Here is a 24997-nt window from a genome sequence, read left to right on the forward strand (position 1 = left end):
TGTACCTCATACGTCTGCGTCTACTTGTACCTACGACTACTTGTACCTACGACTACTTGTACCTACGATTACTTGTACCTACGACTACTTGTACCTACGACTAGTTGTACCTACGCCTACTTGTACCTACGTCTAGTTGTACCTACGACTAGTTGTATCTCCCCTTCAACTTGTCACCAGTTTAAGGGATTTATTTTATTTCTTTAAAAATCATACAATCTTAGCCTACAACAATTTATTATAAACAACTTGCTACAAAAGCCAGGAAAATTTGGCTTGTCTGCAGCTCATTGAGAAACCCCTGTTCTTGAAAACAACGTACTTGTGTCGCTTGGTCAGTCCTTATCCATATTACACTTTGGTTTTCCTTATTTCTTGTCAAGATCTGCTATCATTGTTTTTTCCACTTAAACTCTACCTTTCTATAGAAAACTAACATTAACTATCTTAAACAACAACTTTAAACAATTATCTTAAATAAATAAATTCAGAGTTTACAAAAACAAGTAATTGAGTATAATAAAGTGTTTTTGTACGGTATTAGTCACGGAGAATATTACAACAAGTTCAAATTAAAAATGTATATGTTATTCTTATGGATATTACGTAAACTGGTGTAGTTTGGATATTTGGACTTCCACTGGTTTATGAGGTTTTCAAATTCTCCAAGCGTTTTCACAGGTCCTGGATTTGAGCTTTTATGCGCTCTTTGCATGAACCTAGAGGAGAGTAGACTGTCATGGCTGGTGGTTACAACGATGATATTTGTCCAGTCTGTAAAACTAATGTTTGTGATGATGGAAAAGGAGTTTATTGTGAATTCTTCTGTTGTAAATGGTTTCATTGTGAGTGTGTGAATATAAGCAGTGAGGAATACAATTGTATGAGTCTGTTAGGTAACAAGTCCAAGTGGGCTTGCAGTGATTGTGAGGTTAAGTTTGACAAAGTCATCAAGAACGTTGACTATATTGAGGGCTTAATTGAGCTGAAATCAACAGTATTGAATTTGTTGCAAATTGTTAAGGGAATAGCATCTGATAATATTGCTGTCAACAATAAACTAGACTCGATTCTTAACTCGCAAATTAGGCTGGTTGATCCTTTAGATAGGCCTAGGCCTAATGATAAAAACTCTGATGCAACTGGCTCTACACTCACACTGTCTTCCACGGAGGTTGGCATTGCATCTGCTAATAGTTTGGAGCTTATAAACAGTGCGGTTGAGGCTAAGTCCTTTGCCCAGGTAACAAGAGGTTCAAGTAACAAGGCTGTTTCTGATTGTGCTCTCCCACCTCTGGACAACGTTGACTACATAAGCAGTGCTGAACAGTGGCAAACAGCTGGTAAGAAAAAACATTTAAAGCGTGATGGACTAAAGCCCAGTATTAATTCTAAGCATATTGGTTCCGCTAAACAACAGTCTCTACCAATCATCGGGACCAATAAAAATCTAGACTCTACAAAGGTTCGTGCGGTAGGTAAACTTTCATGGATTTTTGTTTCCAGACTTGCCGTAGATTGTGTGAAGGAAGATATTTCTGACTTTCTTAACAAATCTGGTATCCAGAGTGATGTGGTTCCTCTCAAATCTAAACACAATTCCTACACTTCTTTTAAAATAAGTATTCCTGACAACCTAACCTCAAAAGTGTTGAATGAATCCTTTTGGCCAGAGGGTGCACTCGTTAAAGAATTTGTTACTAAGCCTAGATTTCAACGTAACTTTATAAACTCTCAAACTTTTTTAGGGAGTCGGCAGCCAAAGTTAGCACAGCCTTAAACAACATGGAATTCCTAAACTTTTGCTTACTATTTTTAAATGTCCAGTGTCTATGCTACACCCGTGTTATGGAACTTGAAATGATGCTCACTGATAACAAATACAAAATATTATGCTTGTCGGAACACTGGTTGAATGATGAACATATTAAGCTTGTGAACATTAAGGGTTATTTTTATGTTTCAGCTTTTTGTCGTTCTCAACGCAGGCAAGGTGGGGTTGCTGTATTTGCTTCCCTAGATCTTAGTGACTCATTTATTGTTATCAATGTAAATAGTTTTTGTTTAGAGTTACATCATGAGTTTGTCTGCGTTCATTTCCCGGCTATGAACATTATCCTTATTGGTGTCTATAGGTCCCCTGATGGTGATCTGGGTATGTTTTTGTCTAGCTTAGAGAACCTTATTTTGTCCCTAGGCAACAAGAGGGCAAAAAACCATATTATCCTGGGTGGTGACATGAATATTAATGTGTTGAAACAAAACCGTTTGTCTGAAGATTTTATAAACTTGTTAAAATCACTTAATCTTTACTGTACTGTCTGGGTGCCGACTCGTGAGAACTCTTGTCTGGACAATGTTGCCACAGATCTTCCTCGTGAAGATTTTAAAGTAGAGGTGGTGAAACATGCCATAGGTGACCATGATGGCATTCAGTTTAGTCTCGATATCCGTCTGTCCAAGAATAAAGATCCTTATATTCCTATGACTTATCGACCAATTACTCTTGATAAAACATATCACTTTATAGTTGCTCTCAACTCAGTTGATTGGAATATTTTACTTGCTGGTAATGCTAATGTTATTTTTAGTAATTTTTTAAGAACATTTATTTTGCTCTTTCAAGAATCTTATCCTAAAAAAGTGTCTAGACCTAAGAATACAAAGCATCCACTGGCTCCAGAGTGGAAATCAGAGACTATTGTAATATTGAGAAGATGGTTGCTTCTTTCTTACGATATTTATAGACAAGAAAAAACCCTTGAAGCCAAGAGGAGGTATCAAGCGATAAAGAATTCTTGTGCTGCCGCTTGGTCTGTCATCAAAAAAGAGGAGGCCCCTGCAAAAGCAAATCCAACTACTAGACTTTCTGCTGAGGAGCTGAATGATTTCTTCATTAATTCTGTCCAACAGACTCGGGATGCAATTGGTACTCCACCAACCCCCGCTGTAAACCTCCTAGCCCAGCATCCTAGACCAACATGTTCTTTTAACATTGAACCTGTCTCTTGTGAGAAAGTGCTATCTGTTGTACATAAGATGAATAGCTCTAAAAGTAAGGATGTTTTTGATCTCTCTGCAATCTTAATTAAGAATGTGATTTATCATATTTTAGTTCCACTCACCTATTGTATCAATGTTTGTATCAAGGAGGGCGTTTTTCCAGATGTCCTAAAAACAGCCAGAGTAGTCCCTGTCCATAAAAAGGGGAATCATAATGTGCCTGAAAATTTTAGACCTGTATCTATTCTCCCTGTGTTTGGTAAGAATTTTGAAGGTATAATTAAGGATCAAATGTTACCTTATTTTGAAAGTAATGGACTGCTTGTGTCAGCCCAGTATGGTTTCAGATCAGGCCGTTCCACAATCGATGCAGTTGAAGTTCTGACTGGGGTTGTTTTAAAATCATTTGAGAGGGGAGGCTTTGCTGGGGCCACAATGTGTGACCTCAGCAAGGCTTTTGACACCGTGGACCACAAAATTTTGCTTGACAAACTCCATTTTTATGGAGTTAGGGGTAAGGGTTTGGACTTACTGGGATCATACTTGGGCGGGCGCAGACAGTTTGTCTCTGTAAATGGTCAGTCCTCTGTTGTCAAATCTTTAACTCATGGCGTCCCACAGGGGTCTGTCCTTGGGCCCTTGCTTTTCAACATAATGATAAATGACCTTTCTTTGCATTTGGGAGAGGGGGTTGTTTGCTATGCTGATGACACTACTCTAATTGGGGTAAATGATAACTTAAATGTCCTGCAGGGCACTATGTCTCAGACTCTCCAAATGGCCTCGGCGTGGTTCCGAGCTAACTTTCTCTTCCTGAATGAGAGTAAGACTCAGTCCATAATATTTAGTCTTAGACAGCTTAAGCAAGATGTCACAAGCGTTAAACTACTTGGATTAATGTTGGATCCTAAGCTGGATTGGAATAGTCACATATCTTTTGTATGTAGTAGACTTTCCAGGGTGATTCACTTGCTCAGGAACTTGAAGAACTCTGTACCCACTGAATGGCTAAGAACTGCCTACCTTGCCTTTTTTCAGAGCATAATTCTTTATGGTTTAAGACTTTGGGGTGGCACTCCGGGAGTCGAGAGGGTTTTGACGCTCCAAAAGGCGGCAGTCAGAATCTTGGCAGGTGCTGATTTTCTGGACCACTGCAAACCTATCTTTATTTCTGAATCCGTTATGACAGTGTACAGCTTATATATTTACTAATCTCTTCTGTGTACTAAGCAGGAGTCAGGCTCTCTCGAACTCCGAAGTGATATCCACCCTCACAATACTAGGAGGAAAGACGACTTGAATTTACCCTATGTTAGATTAAGAAAGGTCCAATCTAGCTATTGTATACAGAGATATAAGTTTTTTAACAAACTCCCTTGTACAGCTCGGAACCTGCCGGAAGCAAAGTTCAAAATGGGGATTAAATCTCTTCTGTTGGCAAATCCGATTTACTCATTCAAAGAGTATTTTGAAATTTCACCTGGCCAAGTAAGTAAGTTTTTTTAGCCAATGAGTGCCAATGTGTGATGATAAATAAGTTTTGTTTTTGTTTTTCAATTCTCTGCATGGTGTGTTGCAGGCTTAGGCTAAGATTTTGATGTATTGACGTTTCCTTGTACATATTATGCTTTCAGGAAATAAATCATTCTCATTCTCTCTCATTCTCTCATTCTCAACCTTTCCATGACCCTAAAATTCAATTTATTCCTAATCGCCATGGGAGCCCTGTAATGTACAAACAAAATATTACTTTACTTATTTATACAGTAGTTAATTTTTAAGCAAGCAAATCTGAGTTGCGTCATTGCCTAAACGATGTAGACTTAAAATTGGCTTAAAAATCCCGAGTCGTACCCGTAATACTCATGGTAAGACCTAGACCCGGGACCGATATATTTTTTGTTTTGAGGTCCCCAGAGGCCAAAAAAACCATCCGTCCAAATTGCTAATATACAGAGTGTTTCACGGGAACCCTGACAAACTTTAGGAAATGGTTCCTGGGGTCAAAGCTGGTAAAAAATGTCCTATAAGCATATGTCCTAAACTCACTCGTTTTCTAGTTATATGTAAAAATATGTTTTTTTTAGGTTTTCAGTGTATCTGTTGAACATTTTTACCTCTAGATTGCAAAATTGACAAGACATTTTGAAAAAACTTGCATTGATAGATAGAATATTACATTTCAAAGAGATTCACTTAGCCAAAATTACAGAAATGTGCCGCCATTTTTCAACATGGGGGCAGTAGCACAGCTTCAATTTTAAGGGACTTTTAGTATACTGTACTATTGGGCTAAGTATAAGTGTTTTTAACCAGAAACCTATATCCGTTGTACATTGACAGTATCCTTATATATAATACGTGAAGGCGATTTCTACGAAACACTACTCTTCCGTTAATAATGGACGGATTTTTACAAACGACGTGTCAAAATAAAGTATTTTTTGTGCAGACGCCCCCTTTCACCAATTCCGGTAATAAAAATCCTCGGGCCCTCGGGCTTTGCCCCACAGGCCATCAAAGTTGGAGTTTCTCCCTAAGATTAACAAGGGGGTATCTAAATATTTAATTTGAAACTTTGTCCCCACTAATTTGAGAGAACGGCTGGGCGTAGAAACTTGGTAGAGGTGTCCAAAGAAATGTATGTATTGGTCTGTAGATGAGTTATCAAAAGAAAAACTAAGCAAAATCCCTTAGGACTCTGTCCTAGAAGCCTTTAAAGATCCCTCCAAAGAGTTGTTTACATTTTGGCCATGTGAATAATACTTTTTAATGAAACAGCTGTTTATTTTTAAATTGTATTTCAAACAACACACATTTATTGGGAGTTAATGTTATTTTCTTATTTTAAAATTGTTTTTCTTCTTTATCAGCCATGTTTTGCAATGTAACGTTCCATTACGAAATCAGTGCAAAATCCTTTTATCACAGCAATTCATAAATTATTATTGAACTATCTTATATCTATTGTACTGGATGGTGTCTGCCTTTTTCACCACTTTTGCCTACATTTTATCATATTATTCTACACATATCAAATATTTATGTAGAAATATCTGCTCTTATCGTGTCCAATAAAATCCAAACATAGAAACATTGCCTAAAATGGTACCTATCTTGACAAATTATTTGCACCTGCCTATATTACGAACTTCGGCGCACTGGGTTGGTAACATTATTGAAAATAACACGACATGTTGGCTGTAAGATATGGTACTGAGAGAAAATACTATTTATGCAGCTACTGTCATGACAGAAAGGTCATATTCCATTTAAACTAGATCACAAAATAATCCTTTTTAAAATACGTTGATTAACAATATTTAAACGTCAATGTATACGTAACAGCCAATTTACAGTATTTTTTGTTTTTGGAAATGTCCCATTGCTATGTCATTTGCATTATTTGCTGCCAATAAAGTCAAAAGGCCGTATGAACTATAATTGAACTATATGAACTATACAAGCCCATAACAGTTCAAGAATAAAATCCAACTTCACTTCAAGTATTCCACTACACCTAACATTCCGTAGAGAGATTATATTGACAACTTTATGTTATTGATAAGGCTGAGACAACTAACTGACATCCCCCATGTCAAGAAAATCCAGCTTCAACAGTAACCTCAAAATAAATTTCTCAAAAGTAAGCTAGAGGGTTCATTCGTTGGCACAGAAGTAAGATATGAACGGACGCGACGTGACGAAGGAAAAATCAAACTTATACTGTAACGGATATACCTCCCTTTGAATATGTCTTCCCAAAAAAAGTTTTCTTTTCAAATAAAATCATATTACACTGATGAAATCGCGGAAGTGTTTAACTACAAAAGATCCACCAATACGATTTTAATACTATTTAAAGGTTCTTCCAAAGGAAGAGATACCAGATAACATACTAATAATAACTCCGATGACGTACGGTATGGGGAATATTTTATTCGTGAATGATCAACCGAATTTGGCGACTAACGCAATTAATATCAATATTGTTTTTACACTTATTGTTCTTTAAACAATGCTAAATGACCAAAATATGTAGCCTATATTTCATCCAATTTATCGCAGTTAGGTGAATTAACGTAATCCTTGAAAGTAACCGTCGATTTCGACGGGTTTCACCTAGTTACTATTAAATAGTATTAGTTAATATATCGATGTTCACATGACCGGATGAGTCATCAGCTCTATCCCTAGTCCGTCGGTCATTACCCCTCGAGGCACCGGCCGATGGACCAGGGAACAGCTATGATTTACACTATAACCCTCTACTACGACATTTTTTTTAGGTAAACATTCCAACGCTCATGATGACATCGAACACTCATGCATATTTGTATATAGGCCTAGCCAGTCCAAAACCTGAATACACTGTAGGTATGAATCAGACCGCTTATATCATAAACAACTAAATATTAAGGCTAGTTTCCTAACCAGAGAACACACAAGAATGGCACTTTACAAGACTTTTTATACCAAGCCTTCATAAACTAAGAGTATTTCATAAGTTACGTTGCCTGTGTAGATTTAGACTTAAAATCAGTATAAAATCAGTAATGGATTGAAAATCTAAGTGTTATTTACGTTTTGTTTGCATTATAATGTAGTGTACCTGTTTCTCGAAATCGACTAATTTTTAAGCTATGTGTATTACCAGGAATTATTTCAAAACTAATAAATAAATAACGTCTTTGTTGGGCAGCGTACATCAGATTATAGATCTGTTTTACATTAAAACTTTTGTCATTCAAGGAGTTTAAAATACTCAACCAAAAGCTTATGTTATTTATAAAAAAATCACACTGTTCATAACAGTTTGATATAATCAACATTTTTTTGAAAATGTTTAATACTGTGAGTGAAAGAGTTTTTTTTTTTTTTTTTTTTTTTTTTTTTTTTTTTTTTAGCAGCTACCACAGTACTACGTAAAATCAAAACAATATTTAGGTTGATTGGAGGTCAATCACTTTCTCGCAACTACGCGATAGGGGGCTGACCCAACGAATGCCGGGCAAAAGCGGACACGGAATATTGGGGACACATCATTAAAGAGGGCAAAAGCGGACACTAGAGATTACTGCTACCTGACAAGGGGTTGACAGGTCTCTGCAAATATTTCAAGGGCGGAACATTGCGGACACATGTATTTTTTTTACCTAACCCGCCATGTTAAACTTCCCTATCCCAAGCGTGATGTATACAACTTCCTTACTTCTCGAGTGATGTAAAGTTGAAAAAAACTCACTCGGTGATGTAATAAAACCCATTTAAATAACATTGAGTGCTTAACTTAAAAAAATATACCTCTATGGAGGCATCGACGTTCAACGCTAGAAATCAGCTGTGCGCTTGATTGTTATGCTTTAAAGTATTTTCCTAACCTAGCTTTTGTTTGTAAAAGAACGTTACTGTTAGACGATGAGTGAAATGGATAATGAAAAATATTGTACGTAAACCCATGTATATTGTCGGGTCAGGTAAAATCTTGTACGTTACACGTTGCGCAAGAGCGTGTTTACATCTCTTAGGTGAATTATGCAACTCGCTTCCGCTCGTTGCACAACATTCACCTGCGTGATGTAAAAACGCTCCACACGCTTACTACACTTGTAATGTAAATAGCTATTGTATCTACGACGGGGTAAAAGGTACGAGGGAGGGAGGATTTTATAAGCGTTACGTTTGTGCTTACAATGTTTTAAAAAATTGCTCCAAGGATTTAAAAAACTGGAACTAATAGCCTTCAACAAATGTTGTTATTTATTATGAATATTTTGTAGAGTTTTTATAATTAATTCTTTTACTTTATTAGTCCGGCCATGCTGGTTCGCGATCTCCTTTGAAAAGACTGAGATTCACACGTTTGTTCCAAATGTTGCCAAAATCGTATTATTTTTTCATGAGTTATAGTGTTAATGGACGCAATTATAAATATCTTTATATTGCACTCACATATTTGAACGAACTGTTTTTGTCCTCTGGGGAGCTTAAAAAAAATCAAATCTGGATCGGATCCGGGTCTAGGTCTTGCAATGAGACCTATGTTTAGTGAATTTCCATTTGTGCTATTGGATATACCAACCCTGGTAAACTCACCCTGTGTATTGTATTGTACGGTTGCAAAATTCCAAACAGAAAAATACCAGTGAACTTTATCAATTTACTTGAAACTACTGTATAATTTCCAGTTTTTGAAATCCTTGGAGCAATTTTTAAAAACATTGTAAGCACAAACGGAACGCGTATAAAATCCTCCCTCCCTCGCACCTTTTTCCCCGTCGTAGATACATGTGTCCGCAATGTTCCGCCCTTGAAATATTTGCAGGAACATGTCAACCCCTTGTCAGGTAGCAATAATCTCTAGTGTCCGCTTATGCCCTCTTTAATGATGTGTCCCCAATATTCCGTGTCCGCATTTGCCCGGACACCGACCCAACACCCCAATAACTGGAATGGATTGTTGTGAAAGGAAACTCTAAGAATTTGCAAATGAAGTCCATTCTGAGTAACGTGTGGGGATTAACGGGACATTCTGTACGCTGTTTACAAAATATTTCCTTTGCCTTTCCAAGTACTGAATCTATATGGTTTTGCTTATATTAAACAATAAGTCAAATACTTTGTAGCAGATGTCTTTAGCTGCATTTTACAACAGGTATTTCGTTCACCTTTCTCAGAAATGGCTGTTCATGGCGTGTTCCTGAATCAACAATAAGGTATATTGTGTTATTGTCCTAATAAACACGAGAGACATTCGCCTATCTTTATGGTCGTATTATATAAATAACATTGAACTGATTAATTTAACAAATGATCATTGTTAATTTATTGTAACAATTAGGCTATTTATGTACTGTGCATTTATGTTTTATGTTTTATATTTATGTTTTATATGTTTGTTTTGTGCTGTATTTATGTTTTAGTATATATATATATACTGTTTACATATTTATTTATTCAATCAATGTCCTGACTAATCAATACACAACCTAAACGATAATAACTAGAGATTTGATCATATTGTCATAGCATCTCTTTATAAGAAATCTGTCCGGAGTATGTGCAATTTTGGTTTATTAAACTTATTGGTAAATTGGTGTAAGATTGTTTTATGTTTATTCGTAATCCGGACGCATAATATCTACACGAAGTTGAAGCTTTTGCTTTGGTATTAACAGTCAAGTAAAATAAATAAATAATTAAAATAAATAAATAAATAAATAATCTTATAAATTTAAGAAAATGGGTTATTCGTTTGGCTCTGCTACCCGACCATTTTTATTATTGAGGTCTCAAATTAAAGGTATGCACGCACAGATTTGCCATCAAGCATCGGCGTATATTTTTCTATTATCTCACTCGGCTTATACGTAAACGAAATTGCTCCCCATGTTTTTCTTATGGGAGTTAAATTTGGTTTTCATGATTTTCTTCGTTAGGCTAAACAAATCATGGTAACATTTTAGTTTTTGAGTTGTCCTAATTCTCATAACGTAGTTTTCTAAAGTTATCTGTTGTGGCTGCCTAGAAATAATCGGACGTTTGTTTCTCCTTAGAAAATGTATTGATAATTATAATAGTGGTAGTAAATTATGTTACAAGACTATGACAAATTGCCAATTATTGAGTCAACTTGGTCCCCACGCACAGGCTTCGCATATGTGGGCCCTGTCGATTTTCAGAAATTACGTTCATTCTGTATCCATTATTCTTTTGTTATGAATTGCTTTTGATTTTATTTATTTGATTTAATTTTACAATGGTATTTTGCCGGACAAACTCCATTAAACATATAGCACGGGTCGAGGTTAATTTAACAACTTAAAACTAATTCATTCAACAATAGTTTGCCTGAAAACTATTTTACTAATATTTGTTTAAAGTTTTACAGAATACACTTACACATGATGCTATTGTATGTTTTTATTTATACATGATATAGGTACTTACAACAAAACTTGTGAATTTTTGTGTTTATTTATACATTTATTGTAGGACAACAACGTAAACTTAAAGATAGGAGCGACTGTATGCAATTCCAAGATAGAGTTTGGTATTCACCGATCCTATGATAGTTTAAGAGTATATTTCGTACCTAGGGCCGAAAATGACTTTTTTTCAGCTCGGGATCATTTTTAAGTTCGAGACGAAGATGAAATCGGTCCGTGGTACGATTGCTGTTTTTCACCAAACTATACAAAACTGAGAAAATATATCAATAATGTAGGCAAGCATGTTTCTTTACAACCTTTTTATCAGCTCGTGAACATCACAGAGAAAATATCCGCATATCGGTGGAAATGTATTTTCCTGTCGATCTACAGAATGCCTTTATAAATTAAAATATGCTAAAAAGACATAAAAAAAGAATTACAAATTTTTAAAACTAACATGGGTTTAACGGGTTGCTATGCTGGTGACGAAATAACAACTTATTATGAAAATAAGATCAAAACAAATGGAACATATTCCAATCACATTTATTATTTACAGTGTATGTTAAATGGAGAAGTATGTGTAGTACATTGCATAGTTTTTGTCGAGTTTTCAACCGCTGGACCTCAACTTCATTGTACACTTCATTGTTCATTGATCACTGGGAAATCCATTGTAAACTATAAGAAATGCACACTAATCAATGCAAATACTTTAAGCTTATGTGAAAAAATATTTAAAGGAATCAGCAAAAATAGTAATACATAATTGCTGGGCAGCGGTCTATTGCAATTCATTAGGGATATACTGCTTGTATATTTAATGATATATATAAATGTTTTAATTAAATAAGCGATTTTCGGTACTAGGGCTGGACAATTTTAATCACAACTATAGCTGCCATTTCGACCCTGGACAGCAATGCGTAGCTTTCAGCCTCCAATTAACGTCTGTAAAACTACTAAAATATCGTATTGCGGTGAAAAATATTTGCCAATCATACTCAATCGACTCGGAACACTGCAGTTCCTGATTTAATTAAGGGTATTATTAAAAAGTACTCGTGCAGTAATCAATTAAACAGGGCAACGAATTGAAGGATAGATACAACTAGACTATAAGGACGCAAAATACGCGTAGGTACAACTAGACGTAGGGACTACTAGACGGAGGGACCACGAGTCGTAGGGACTACTAGTCGTAGGGACAACTGGTCGCATCCGTACAAGCTAGGTGATACTACTTGTCGGTGGGATACACGTCTAGTTGTACCTACGTCTACTTGTACCTACGTCTAGTTGTGCCTCCTAAAAATCTGCAGGTACAACTAGTCGGGTGAGCCACCGTCTACTTGTACCTACGTCTAGTTGTACCTACGACTAGTTGTCCCTAGGCCTCGAGGTACAAGTAGACGGAGGTACAACTAGACGGAGGGACAACGAGACGCGGTCCCGCCAAGGTACCTACCGATGGGTCGAGAGGCCACTTGACCTGTGGCGTGCTGTTGTTCATGGCCTCCAGGTTGTCGTGTCTCTGAGCTAACACAAGCTAACCTAGAGTTCACATGGTATTCTTGGTGGTTGCCTAGGTACTTACCAAAGGTTTGAGAGGCCATTTGCCCTGTGGCATGCTGTTGTTCGTGGCCTCCAGGTTGTCGTGTCTGTGAGCTAACACAAGCTAACCTAGAGTTCACATGGTATTCTTGGTGGTTGCCTAGGTACTTACCAAAGGTTTGAGAGGCCATTTGCCCTGTGGCATGCTGTTGTTCATGGCCTCCAGGTTGTTGTGTCTGTGAGCGATCACACAAGCTAACTTAGAGTTCACATGGTATTCTTGGTGGTTGCCAAGGTACCTATTGATAGGTTGAGAGGCCACTTGACCTGTGGCGTGCAATTGTTCATGGCCTCCAGGTTGTCGTGTCTCTGAGCGATCACTCAAGCTAACTTAGAGTTCACATGGTATTCTTGGTGGTTGCCAAGGTACTTACCGAAGGGTTGAGAGGCCACTTGACCTGTGGCGTGCTGTTGTTCATGGCCTCCAGGTTGTCGTGTCTCTGAGCGATCACTCAAGCTAACTTAGAGTTCACATGGTATTCTTGGTGGTTGCCAAGGTACTTACCGAAGGGTTGAGAGGCCACTTGACCTGTGGCGTGCTGTTGTTCATGGCCTCCAGGTTGTCGTGTCTCTGAGCGATCACTCAAAATAACTTAGAGTTCACATGGTATTCTTGGTGGTTGCCAAGGTACTTACCGAAGGGTTGAGAGGCCACTTGACCTGTGGCGTGCTGTTGTTCATGGCCTCCAGGTTGTCGTGTCTCTGAGCGATCACTCAAAATAACTTAGAGTTCACATGGTATTCTTGGTGGTTGCCAAGGTACTTACCGAAGGGTTGAGAGGCCACTTGACCTGTGGCGTGCTGTTGTTCATGGCCTCCAGGTTGTCGTGTATGTGAGCGATCACACAAGCTAACCTAGAGTTCACATGGTATTCTTGGTGGTTGCCAAGGTACTTACCGAAGGGTTGAGAGGCCACTTGACCTGTGGCGTGCTGTTGTTCGTGGCCTCCAGGTTGTCGTGTTTCTGAGCGATCACACACGCTAACTTAGAGTTCACATGGTATTCTTGGTGGTTGCCAAGGTACTTACCGAAGGGTTGAGAGGCCACTTGACCTGTGGCGTGCTGTTGTTCATGGCCTCCAGGTTGTCGTGTCTCTGAGCGATCACACACGCTAACTTAGAGTTCACATGGTATTCTTGGTGGTTGCCAAGGTACTTACCGAAGGGTTGAGAGGCCACTTGACCTGTGGCGTGCTGTTGTTCGTGGCCTCCAGGTTGTCGTGTTTCTGAGCGATCACACACCCAAACTTAGAGTTCACATGGTATTCTTGGTGGTTGCCAAGGTACTTACCGAAGGGTTGAGAGGCCACTTGACCTGTGGCGTGCTGTTGTTCATGGTCTCCAGGTTGTCGTGTATGTGAGCGATCACACAAGCTAACCTAGAGTTCACATGGTATTCTTGGTGGTTGCCAAGGTACTTACCGAAGGGTTGAGAGGCCACTTGACCTGTGGCGTGCTGTTGTTCATGGCCTCCAGGTTGTCGTGTCTCTGAGCGATGACACAAGATATCCTCGCGTACACGTACAACATGACGGTCAGCGGCACGAAGAACGACCCCATTGCCGAGAACACCACGTAGCCCTTGTTATCGTTGTACTCGCATTGGACCTCACTCTCGTTGGTAGACGTGTTAGAGTTGTTCAGGTACGGCGTGTCTGTGCGGTACCTTTAACACGAGGAGAAAACAATTGAGAATATTACCTTCAAAATTTTTGTTGGAGTTTTTTTTTTTTTTTTTTTTTTTTTTGCTTTTTACATGAAGTGTTAAGTTTTTGTTTTTCGTACGGTGAATTAATGAAATTACCATGCGAAATGTTTTTAATAATTAAATAGACAGCACCTTAAAAATAAAAATCCCATAACTTTTAACGCCTTTGATCACATTCAACGGTGTTAACTATAAATAGCTGATTGTTTATAATAATGTTTGGAGGGTTGCCGGTTAAGTTATTTGAAATGAATGAACTCCTTATGTGGTTCAAAACTACCCCAGTTGCCATTCATTAGTTTTTTATACGAGATCGACCTTAGTACTTAGCTAAGGAATGAGCTGTTGAGCTAGGTGAGTAAAAAAGATTAAAGTACTCGCACTTGTTTTCCATTCACACAAGTTTCATCTTAAGTGGTTTTTTTCGTTTGAATATCGTTTGTTTACCATATCATTGGAGGACACGTGATCATGATGGCGGTGAGCCAGACGACAAGTATCATGATGGCCGCGAGTCGCTTGGAACGTCTCCTCCTGGAGTAGTTGAGCGGCTGAGTAACGGCGAAGTATCGGTCGATGCTGATGGCACACAGACTCAGGATGGATGCTGTGGAAACACAGACGTCACACGACACCCACACTATGCACACCATGCGGCCCAGGATCCACTTACCTATTGGAGAAGGAGAACACCAGGAGAATCAAACTTAGTCTAGAATCCACTTACCACTTTTTAATTTATAAATTTGTAATGTTGCCGTGATTGTAAAACTGTGTAATTTACTAATATCAACTTTAAACTTGTTGTCTGAATAATTTTGATCGTGTTTTTAGATGAGAAAAGAGAAGGTTCCTTCTTAAATATTCTGAAAAAAGAGAACATAGAAGATTACAACAACTCGAGCAATACTGCCTGTGTAGGAGCTGCAAGTAAAACTTGGTGCTCAGTAGGAATAAATTCAAAATTATTCTTTCCTAAGGTCTTTATGGAACATAATAAATCAAAACTTATTATGCTAAATATTAATTTAGGAAAAGGGTGACTTTTAAACAAGCTACACTAAATTTATGTGGGGGAAAATAATGTTTACCTACGACCGTTTTTTAAGTAACCGTTTCAGTTCAGTTCTTAGAATTGAAAATTTTCACATAATAGCATTGTTTACTTTTATAACAGCATAGCTTTACTCGTAACAACACGGGTAATGGACCAAAGAGGTTCAAGGATTAAGGGAGAAGAAGTAAAACTCTAATGATTCGAACTTCGACTAATCAGCTGTTCAGGGCAATTTAATTGTTGAGTTGTGCTTGGTACAATGTTTCGTTGCGTCAATCTCAGTGGCAATGAGAGGTTATAAAAGAAAACATAAATTCTCTTCGAAGTTATGAGTAGTGATTTTTAGTAAATAAAACATTGTCGTGCGTAGGTAAAATAGTGTACACAACTCGCGTAAATAGTGCGACACTATCTTTACGCAATCGTTGCGTTTACAATCTTTGACTTATTCATATCAGTTACCTTCATTGAAATCGGTATAATATGTTAAACTACTTCCGATCAATAAATTGATTTAAAGGGATGTTGTTGTTAGTGTTACCAGTGAACATTACAGTGTTTACGACATTAATAGTTAGTTTAGTTATACTACAATGTTAAGCTTAGTAACGTACGAATATATACTTATTTGGTGAAAAGATTAAAGATAGTATAGTTACGAAACAGTATGTTATTTATTTTTAGAAAGACTAACCGTTGTTGAGATGTTTAGTGACGGCAAGAGGCATAACAAATATGCCGACTAGCCAGTCTGCAATGGCGAGGGACATTACGAAACAGTTGGTAACAGTGCGGAGACGTCGTGTTGTAATTACAGCTGCGATGATCAGCACGTTGCCAACCTGGCAACAAAATATACTGTCACCACATCAACCTTCATGCATTATCTATACTATTATGTAAAAATATAAAGGTGTCTGTGTGTTTTTTGTAAGACAAGTCTTTTAAATGTGAATTTGTTTGCTCTATATTCAATTCTCAGTATATTTTCTCCCAGCAAACAAACATAAAACTCACAATATTCACATTTGTCTCAATATGTAAATGTAAATAAGTAGAACTGACTCATACTGCAGCAAAAACAGCAGTGCATACATTCGTTGCAGGTCTAAAGTAGCATTTTTGCTCCCTAGGGAGTAAAAGTCAGCTGTTGTAAATTTCGATTGGAAGCAATTAATTATTATCGTTTATTTATTGATTCAATTATTAGATTGCGTTTTAGCTTATTGTAGCATTCTTGTCAATAGTTTGACATATCGATCTTAAAATGTACAGTCAAACAATCGTAATACGGTTGAATCACTTACTAAACAGCAGCTTGTTTTACATTAGCAGAATTGAAAACAAGCTAGATTCGTTTTGAGAGGGGTTATCTTTTTATTAAAAGTTCTTTTTGTAGCAAAGTTAGGTAATTGATGATATTTTTAATATACATAGTATGTTAATTAATATAAATAATGTGTACAATTTAAGATAACAAAATCTCTTTTTATTGAAAAGTTTTTTTATTTATTGGCACGTTATAAATACATTGGTGCTAAGACTAATTTAATTTCACTTGAATGGTAGGCAATTATTATGATTTTAAAAGTAGGTATGTGAACGTGGACAAACGATATCGTAGATTGCAAACGAATTCAACCCCGTTTTATAAAATTAACAATTAGAACAAATTATCTTTGCCTGATGTGAGGCAATTTAATTAAAAAGTGCATTGTTGACACCGTTATCAGTTTAAGTTGATGACACTTCAATAAATCAGATAAACAACTTTACGAGGAGCCCAATATTGGTTCGCAGCTTCAAGTTTATTAAAAAGTTAATATCAAGTTATAATGGCCACTATAAACTTAACTTGTTGACAAAACTTACAGTACGTTGGCTGCAGTACCATACAATAACATTTAAAAATCCGAATGATGTAACAATATAAAATAAACCTTTCTTTTATCGATTCAAGAGTTAACAACTAATCCAAACATCTTTTACTACTGTTCTATTCTATTTTTTATTGCCGTTTTGTGACTTTTAACAATCAGTGTAAAAAGTGTGTTAGTATAGTGTTAATGTATATCTCAAAATCCAGGGGAAGATGTTAACAATTTTTTTTTAATTAGGGACTTAGGCCTATAGCCCTAAAACGTGATTGGTGACAACCAATACCTAAGAGAAAATCATATTTCACTACACAACTCATTTGAAATTTTAAAATTTTACATTGGTCTTATGGGTTGTCAAGTAACTACGTTGGTTGAACAAAATAACAAGAAAAAAGTAAACAAAATACGTGTAACATTAATTGTTATAACAAACCATCCACAGTATTCCAGCAAATAAAAAAATACAGTATAAAGGGAAACACGTCAGTTGTTTTTGCTATCGAGCAAAGATTACACTGAAGATTATCGATATTGGGGTGATATATATTAACATATTAATATATCACAATCTCTGTGAAATTTGTGTAATGAAGTATACACACATTTACATCACAATCACAGTCAAATTTAAAATTTGTGAAAATTGTGTGAAATTTGAGTGGCGAAGTACACACAAATTCACATCACAGTCACAGACAGTTGTTGTATTTGATCATATAAATAGTCCAAATATTACACAATTTTTCCCAATGGGTCGACATAAAAATATTATATGATTTACTTGTGTCAATACTACAGCAAAGTACACAAATATTTACGTGGTAATGCAAATTTCCTAATATTATCTAATCAAGACGAATTAAATATAAACATGCGTATAACAATCATGTTGGTTGGTACTTTTCATTTAACCAATTTAGAAATCTCTTCCACCGATGTTGTTATAACACTAAATATGGGTTTTTTCGTAATAAAAAAGGAAAAGCTAAAGAACGTTGGCATATTCAGCTTTATGTTTAACTAATTTCATAATGACTAAGAGCAAGAGTATTGGTACAATCTTCCTGAATAAACCTCTTGTCATCATCAAAAGAGATTTTACTTTTATTCATAGTTAAGGTTTGAAGGTGGTGGTTTGTAGATGTAATTCTTGTGACATCCTCATAATAATCTAGCCCAGTTGCAAGACAATTTAAAAAATGTTTGTGTCTAAGGAGATGTTTCACCTCCAAAGGATTGCTTGTCTTCTTCGTCTAACTATTTTAAAGAATGTAATAATATAGCTTTGGCCTTCAGCCATGGTATTCATACTGACCATCCAACTCGTCTGTAATTGGCGACTTTCTTCCCTTAAATTTGCCAGTAACTAATTAGATTTTAATTACTGTATATTAAATTGTCTTTACTATATCCGGAGGTAATGAAATAGTGCAAGTCACATTCTATATCCTTGTAAAATCTGTTGTAAAACTATAGAATACATTAGAGAATCTGTATGTGTCGTTAGGTCATTAGAAATCTTTTTTTCTTATATTTTGACACATAATTAGTGTAAATCATACATCATTACTGATATCCAAAAATGGTCGTTCTTAAATATGTTGGTTTATTAAACTTTATAGCTAATTTATTTAAATGTATAGCATGCGAATTGCTATCAAACTGTATGCCACCGTAAAACCTTGTATTGGCTACATATTTTGTTATCATTCATTACACGGACTCATCTTTGAGATGTATATAACGAAATTTGGGTTGGTTTATGTTCGATGCAAGAGATAGTTAATTAAAAGTTTGAAAAAAGTCTTTTTCGAATTCATTTACAGTATTTTTTCACTTTTCAATATTCCATTTAATATATGGCGCAAGCCATTTCAAACCATAGGTCCAAGGGTTTAATATATATAGGGCCTTAAACTATTTTAAAATCAATTTGGGACATTTTTAATTTTTTCTTGGAACAAAACTTAAAATCGCTTATATCTCAAAAACTGCTTGAGATATGGCAAAACGGTTGAAAATTAGGTAAACTACGTGGATTCCAATTTTGATCAAAACCAATAATACAGCGTAAAAAATTCAAAAAGGGGGGGACATTTGTATAGGGATGTACCTAGAATAGGATTTTATTTAAACTGGCTAAAAAAGGTCCCCATGTTATTCTTATGGGAAAAGTGTCCAAAGTTCCTTTTCTTTCCTAGTTTCTTCCTACTTACGAGAGTATTTTAGAGAGTATGCTCATGCTAAAGTTTTACTTTTACTTAAAGAGAGATTTAGGATGGTACCAAAAAATAAATCACACATCCCTTACATAGATAAATAATTGTATTTTTCATGATAACTGTTAATAAAACTTACATGTAAAGTCATAAATAACTAGTGTACCTGTTGCTCGAAATCGAGCAATTGTCAAGTACTGGTATTATACAGATGTTATTTTAAACTTTGTGTACTACAGTAATAACAGTAATAATTTTTGGTGAGTTTAAAAGACCCGACTAAATGCTTATGTAACTAATTGAAATACTCACGCTATTTAATAGCGCATTGAAATAATAAACGCTTCTTGTAATAATATTTTAGCATTTTTCGGACCCAGCCATATTTGTTTGTGTTTTCTACAAATGTTTCCCTACTTAAAGCTGTTACCAGTAAACATTTCTTGCGTGCATTTATTTGATCTGACTTTAGGTAGGTTTACTTTACCACTGTGACAACCTGATGTGTATGTTCTTCATGTTTTTTTCACTTCCAAAATAAGTTGCTTAGCATAACTGTCAAAAATTATTCATCTCCCCAAGTGATTGTGTACCTGGATTCCTTACTGTGAGACGAGGCCTCTCCTCTACTCTTCTCGTACATATAAGATTTCCTATTAATTGTCTCCTCCTCTTGTTTTCAATATTTATCCTTTAAACTCAAGAAATTGTCAGTTCTTCCAACAAAACTGATTGACTGTTTAGATTTGTCTATAACCTCCTAAATATTACAAACATCATTATTTTCTTCCAAAAAGCTAATGAGTTTCTTTTTATATATAGTTGTTTTTGTTTTTAAATTTGTTTTCAATGTAATTCTTATGGGGAAAATGAAACCTTTGAAAGCGTCTTGTGCCCTTAAGGGTAAGAGTTTTTAAATTCTAAAACCTTTATGCAAAACTACGAACTGAGACAAATTATTTGACTCCTCAAATGTTAAAATCGGTCCAGAAATAATGGAGGAGTTTTGTTCACAAAAAACAGCCCTCACGTATTAATATAAGAAATGTTTATCCTACTTTTTTATTAGCTATGGAGAAAGGAGATTTAACGTACCACAGTAACAATTATAAGGGTGACAAATACAACAGCGAGACTGATATCCTGCCAGCCCCAGGACGTAGGCTCTGCGTCCATCCTCGTCACGATACATCGCAGCCTGCAACAGAGAAGATATACCATGTGACTAATACTACAGTGATACTGATATCAAGCCAGCACCAGGACGTAGGCTCTGCGTCCATCCTCGTCACGACACATCTCAGCCTGCAACAGAGAAGATATACCATGTGACTAATACTACAGTGATACTGATATCAAGCCAGCACCAGGACGTAGGCTCTGCGTCCATCCTCGTCACGACACATCTCAGCCTGCAATAGAGAAGAAATACCAAGTGAAAAATACTACAGCGATACTAATATCCAGCCAGCCCTAAGACGTAGACTCTGCGTCCATCCTCGTCACGACACATTGCAGCCTGCAAAAGAGAAGAAATATAAAATGGCAAATACCACAGCGATAATAATATCCAGCCAGCCCTAAGACGTAGACTCTGCGTCCATCCTCGTCACGACACATTGCAGCCTGCAAAAGAGAAGAAATACAAAATGGCAAATACCACAGCGATAATAATATCTAGCCAGCCCTAAGACGTAGACTCTGCGTCCATCCTCGTCACGACACATTGCAGCCTGCAACAGAGAAGAAATACTAAGTGACAAATACTACAGCGATATTGATATCCAGCCAGCCCTAAGGCGAAGACTCTGCGTCCATCATCGTCACGACACATCGCAGCCTGCAACGGAGAATATATACCATGTGACTAATACTACAGTGATACTGATATCCTGCCAGCCCCAGGACGTAGGCTCTGCGTCCATCCTCGTCACGATACATCGCAGCCTGCAACAGAGAAGATATACCATGTAACTAATACTACAGTGATACTGATATCAAGCCAGCCCCAGGACGTAGGCTCTGCGTCCATCCTCGTCACGACACATCTCAGCCTGCATAAGAGGCGAAATACCAAGTGACAAATACTACAGCGGTAATGATATCCAGCCAGCCCCAGGACGTAGACTCTGCGTCTATCCTCGTTACGACACATCTCAGCCTGCAAAAGAGGCGAAATACCAAGTGACAAATACTACAGCGATCATGATATCCTGCCAGCCCCAGGACGTAGGCTCTGCGACTATCCTCGTCACGAGACATCTCAGCCTGCAAAAGAGGCGAAATACCAAGTGACAAATACCACAGCGATAATAATATCCAGCCAGCCCTAAGACGTAGGCTCTGCGTCCATCCTCGTCACGACACATCGCAGCCTGCAACACAGGCGAAATACCAAGTGACAAATACTACAGCAATAATGATATCCAGCCAGCTCCAGGACGTAGGCTCTGCATCCATCCTCGTCACGACACATCGCAGCCTGCAACAGAGACGAAATACCAAGTCACAAATACTACAGCGATACTGACATCCAGCCAGCACTACGACGTAGGCTGTTTATAGTTCTATGCGTAGGCTCTGCGTCCATCCTCGTGCCGACACATTTCAGCCTGCAACAGAAGCGAAATACCAAGTGACAAATACAACAGCGATACTGATATCCAGCCAGCCCCAGCACGTAGGCTCTGCGTCCGACCTCGTCACGACACATCGCAGCCTGCAACAGAGAAGATATACCATGTGACTAATACTACAGTGATACTGATATCATGCCAGCCCCAGGACGTAGGCTCTGCGTCCATCCTCGTCACGACACATCTCAGCCTGCAACAGAGACGAAATACCAAGTCATAAATACTACAGCGATAATAATATTCTCCCAGCCCCAGGACGTAGGCTCTGCGTCCATCCTCGTCACGATACATCGCAGCCTGCAACAGAGACGAAATACCAAGTCACAAATACTACAGCGATAATAATATTCTCCCAGTCCCAGGACGTAGACTCTGCGTCCATCCTCGTCACGACACATCGCAGCCTGCAACAGAGAAGATATACCATGTGACTAATACTACAGTGATACTGATATCAAGCCAGCCCCAGGACGTAGGCTCTGCGTCTATCCTCGTCACGACACATCTCAGCCTGCATAAGAGGCGAAATACCAAGTGACAAATACTACAGCGGTAATGATATCCAGCCAGCTCCAGGACGTAGGCTCTGCGTCTATCCTCGTCACGACACATCTCAGCCTGCAAAAGAGGCGAAATACCAAGTGACAAATACTACAGCGATAATGATATCCTGCCAGCCCCAGGACGTAGGCTCTGCGACTATCCTCGTCACGAGACATCTCAGCCTGCAAAAGAGGCGAAATACCAAGTGACAAATACCACAGCGATAATAATATCCAGCAAGCACTAAGACGTAGGCTCTGCGTCCATCCTCGTCACGACACATCGCAGCCTGCAACACAGGCGAAATACCAAGTGACAAATACCACAGCGATAATAATATCCAGCCAGCCCTAAGACGTAGGCTCTGCGTCCATCCTCGCCACGACACATCGCAGCCTGCAACACAGGCGAAATACCAAGTGACAAATACTACAGCTATAATGATATCCAGCCAGCTCCAGGACGTAGGCTCTGCATCCATCCTCGTCACGACACATCTCAGCCTGCAACAGAGACGAAATACCAAGTCACAAATACTACAGCGATACTGACATCCAGCCAGCACTACGACCTAGGCTGTTTATAGTTCTATGCGTAGGCTCTGCGTCCATCCTCGTGCCGACACATTTCAGCCTGCAACAGAAGCGAAATACCAAGTGACAAATACTACAGCGATACTGATATCCAGCCAGCCCCAGCACGTAGGCTCTGCGTCCGACCTCGTCACGACACATCGCAGCCTGCAACAGAGAAGATATACCAAGTCACAAATACTACAGCGATAATAATATTCTCCCAGCCCCAGGACGTAGGCTCTGCGTCCATCCTCGTCACGATACATCGCTGCCTGCAACAGAGACGAAATACCAAGTCATAAATACTACAGCGATAATAATATTCTCCCTGTCCCAGGACGTAGGCTCTGCGTCCATCCTCGTCACGATACAACGCAGCCTGCAACAGAGACGAAATACCAAGTCACAAATACTACAGCGATAATAATATTCTCCCAGTCCCAGGACGTAGACTCTGCGTCTATCCTCGTCACGATACAACGCAGCCTGCAACAGAGACGAAATACCAAGTCACAAATACTACAGCGATAATAATATTCTCCCAGTCCCAGGACGTAGACTCTGCGTCTATCCTCGTCACGACACATCGCAGCCTGCAACACAGGCGAAATAACAAGTGACAAATACTACAGCGATACTGATATCAAGCCAGCCCCAGGACGTAGGCTCTGCGTCCATCCTCGTCACGACACATCGCAGCCTGCAACAGAGAAGATATACCATGTGACTAATACTACAGTGATACTGATATCAAGCCAGCACCAGGACGTAGGCTCTGCGTCTATCCTCGTCACGACACATCTCAGCCTGCATAAGAGACGAAATACCAAGTGACAAATACTACAGCGGTAATGATATCCAGCCAGCCCCAGGACGTAGGCACTGCATCTATCCTCGTCACGACACATCTCAGCCTGCAAAAGAGGCGAAATACCAAGTGACAAATACTACAGCGATAATGATATCCTGCCAGCCCCAGGACGTATGCTCTGCGACTATCCTCGTCACGAGACATCTCAGCCTGAAAAAGAGGCGAAATACCAAGTGACAAATACCACAGCGATAATAATATCCAGCCAGCCCTAAGACGTAGGCTCTGCGTCCATCCTCGTCACGACACATCTCAGCCTGCAAAAGAGGCGAAATACCAAGTGACAAATACTACAGCGATAATGATATCCTGCCAGCCCCAGGACGTAGGCTCTGCGACTATCCTCGTAACGAGACATCTCAGCCTGCAAAAGAGGCGAAATACCAAGTGACAAATACCACAGCGATAATAATATCCAGCCAGCCCTAAGACGTAGGCTCTGCGTCCATCCTCGTCACGACACATCGCAGCCTGCAACACAGGCGAAATACCAAGTGACAAATACCACAGCGATAATAATATCCAGCCAGCCCTAAGACGTAGGCTCTGCGTCCATCCTCGTCACGACACATCGCAGCCTGCAACACAGGCGAAATACCAAGTGACAAATACCACAGCGATTATAATATCCAGCCAGCCCTAAGACGTAGGCTCTGCGTCCATCCTCGTCACGACACATCGCAGCCTGCAACACAGGCGAAATACCAAGTGACAAATACTACAGCTATAATGATATCCAGCCAGCTCCAGGACGTAGGCTCTGCATCCATCCTCGTCACGACACATCGCAGCCTGAAACAGAGACGAAATACCAAGTCACAAATAGTACAGCGATACTGACATCCAGCCAGCACTACGACGTAGGCTGTTTATAGTTCTATGCGTAGGCTCTGCGTCCATCCTCGTGCTGACACATTTCAGCCTGCAACAGAAGCGAAATACCAAGTGACAAATACT

At 38.5% G+C, this 24997-nt stretch overlaps 1 protein-coding gene across 1 annotated transcript in view; it reads right to left on the bottom strand.

Moving 5' to 3' along the window:
• The window catches only part of LOC128995902 (probable G-protein coupled receptor No18), a 44056-nt gene extending 23448 nt beyond the window's left edge, over window positions 1-20608 (bottom strand). Inside the window, exons 1-10 of the mRNA XM_054420952.1 lie at window positions 20511-20608; window positions 16011-16158; window positions 14707-14932; window positions 13974-14217; window positions 13712-13930; window positions 13577-13646; window positions 13319-13515; window positions 13188-13253; window positions 13053-13122; window positions 12926-13002 (exon numbers count right to left, since the gene is read on the bottom strand). Coding sequence (XP_054276927.1) covers window positions 12926-13002; window positions 13053-13122; window positions 13188-13253; window positions 13319-13515; window positions 13577-13646; window positions 13712-13930; window positions 13974-14217; window positions 14707-14932; window positions 16011-16158; window positions 20511-20591 — 1398 coding nt within the window. The 5' untranslated portion in view covers window positions 20592-20608. The remainder of the gene's footprint in view (window positions 1-12925; window positions 13003-13052; window positions 13123-13187; window positions 13254-13318; window positions 13516-13576; window positions 13647-13711; window positions 13931-13973; window positions 14218-14706; window positions 14933-16010; window positions 16159-20510) is intronic.
• Between the last annotated feature and the right edge of the window lie 4389 nt (window positions 20609-24997).

The sequence above is a fragment of the Macrosteles quadrilineatus genome, unplaced genomic scaffold (genome assembly GCF_028750875.1).
Source record: "Macrosteles quadrilineatus isolate MER2022 unplaced genomic scaffold, UCM_ALF_1.0 Scaffold_1__1_contigs__length_201487025, whole genome shotgun sequence".
Classification (NCBI taxonomy): domain Eukaryota; kingdom Metazoa; phylum Arthropoda; class Insecta; order Hemiptera; family Cicadellidae; genus Macrosteles; species Macrosteles quadrilineatus.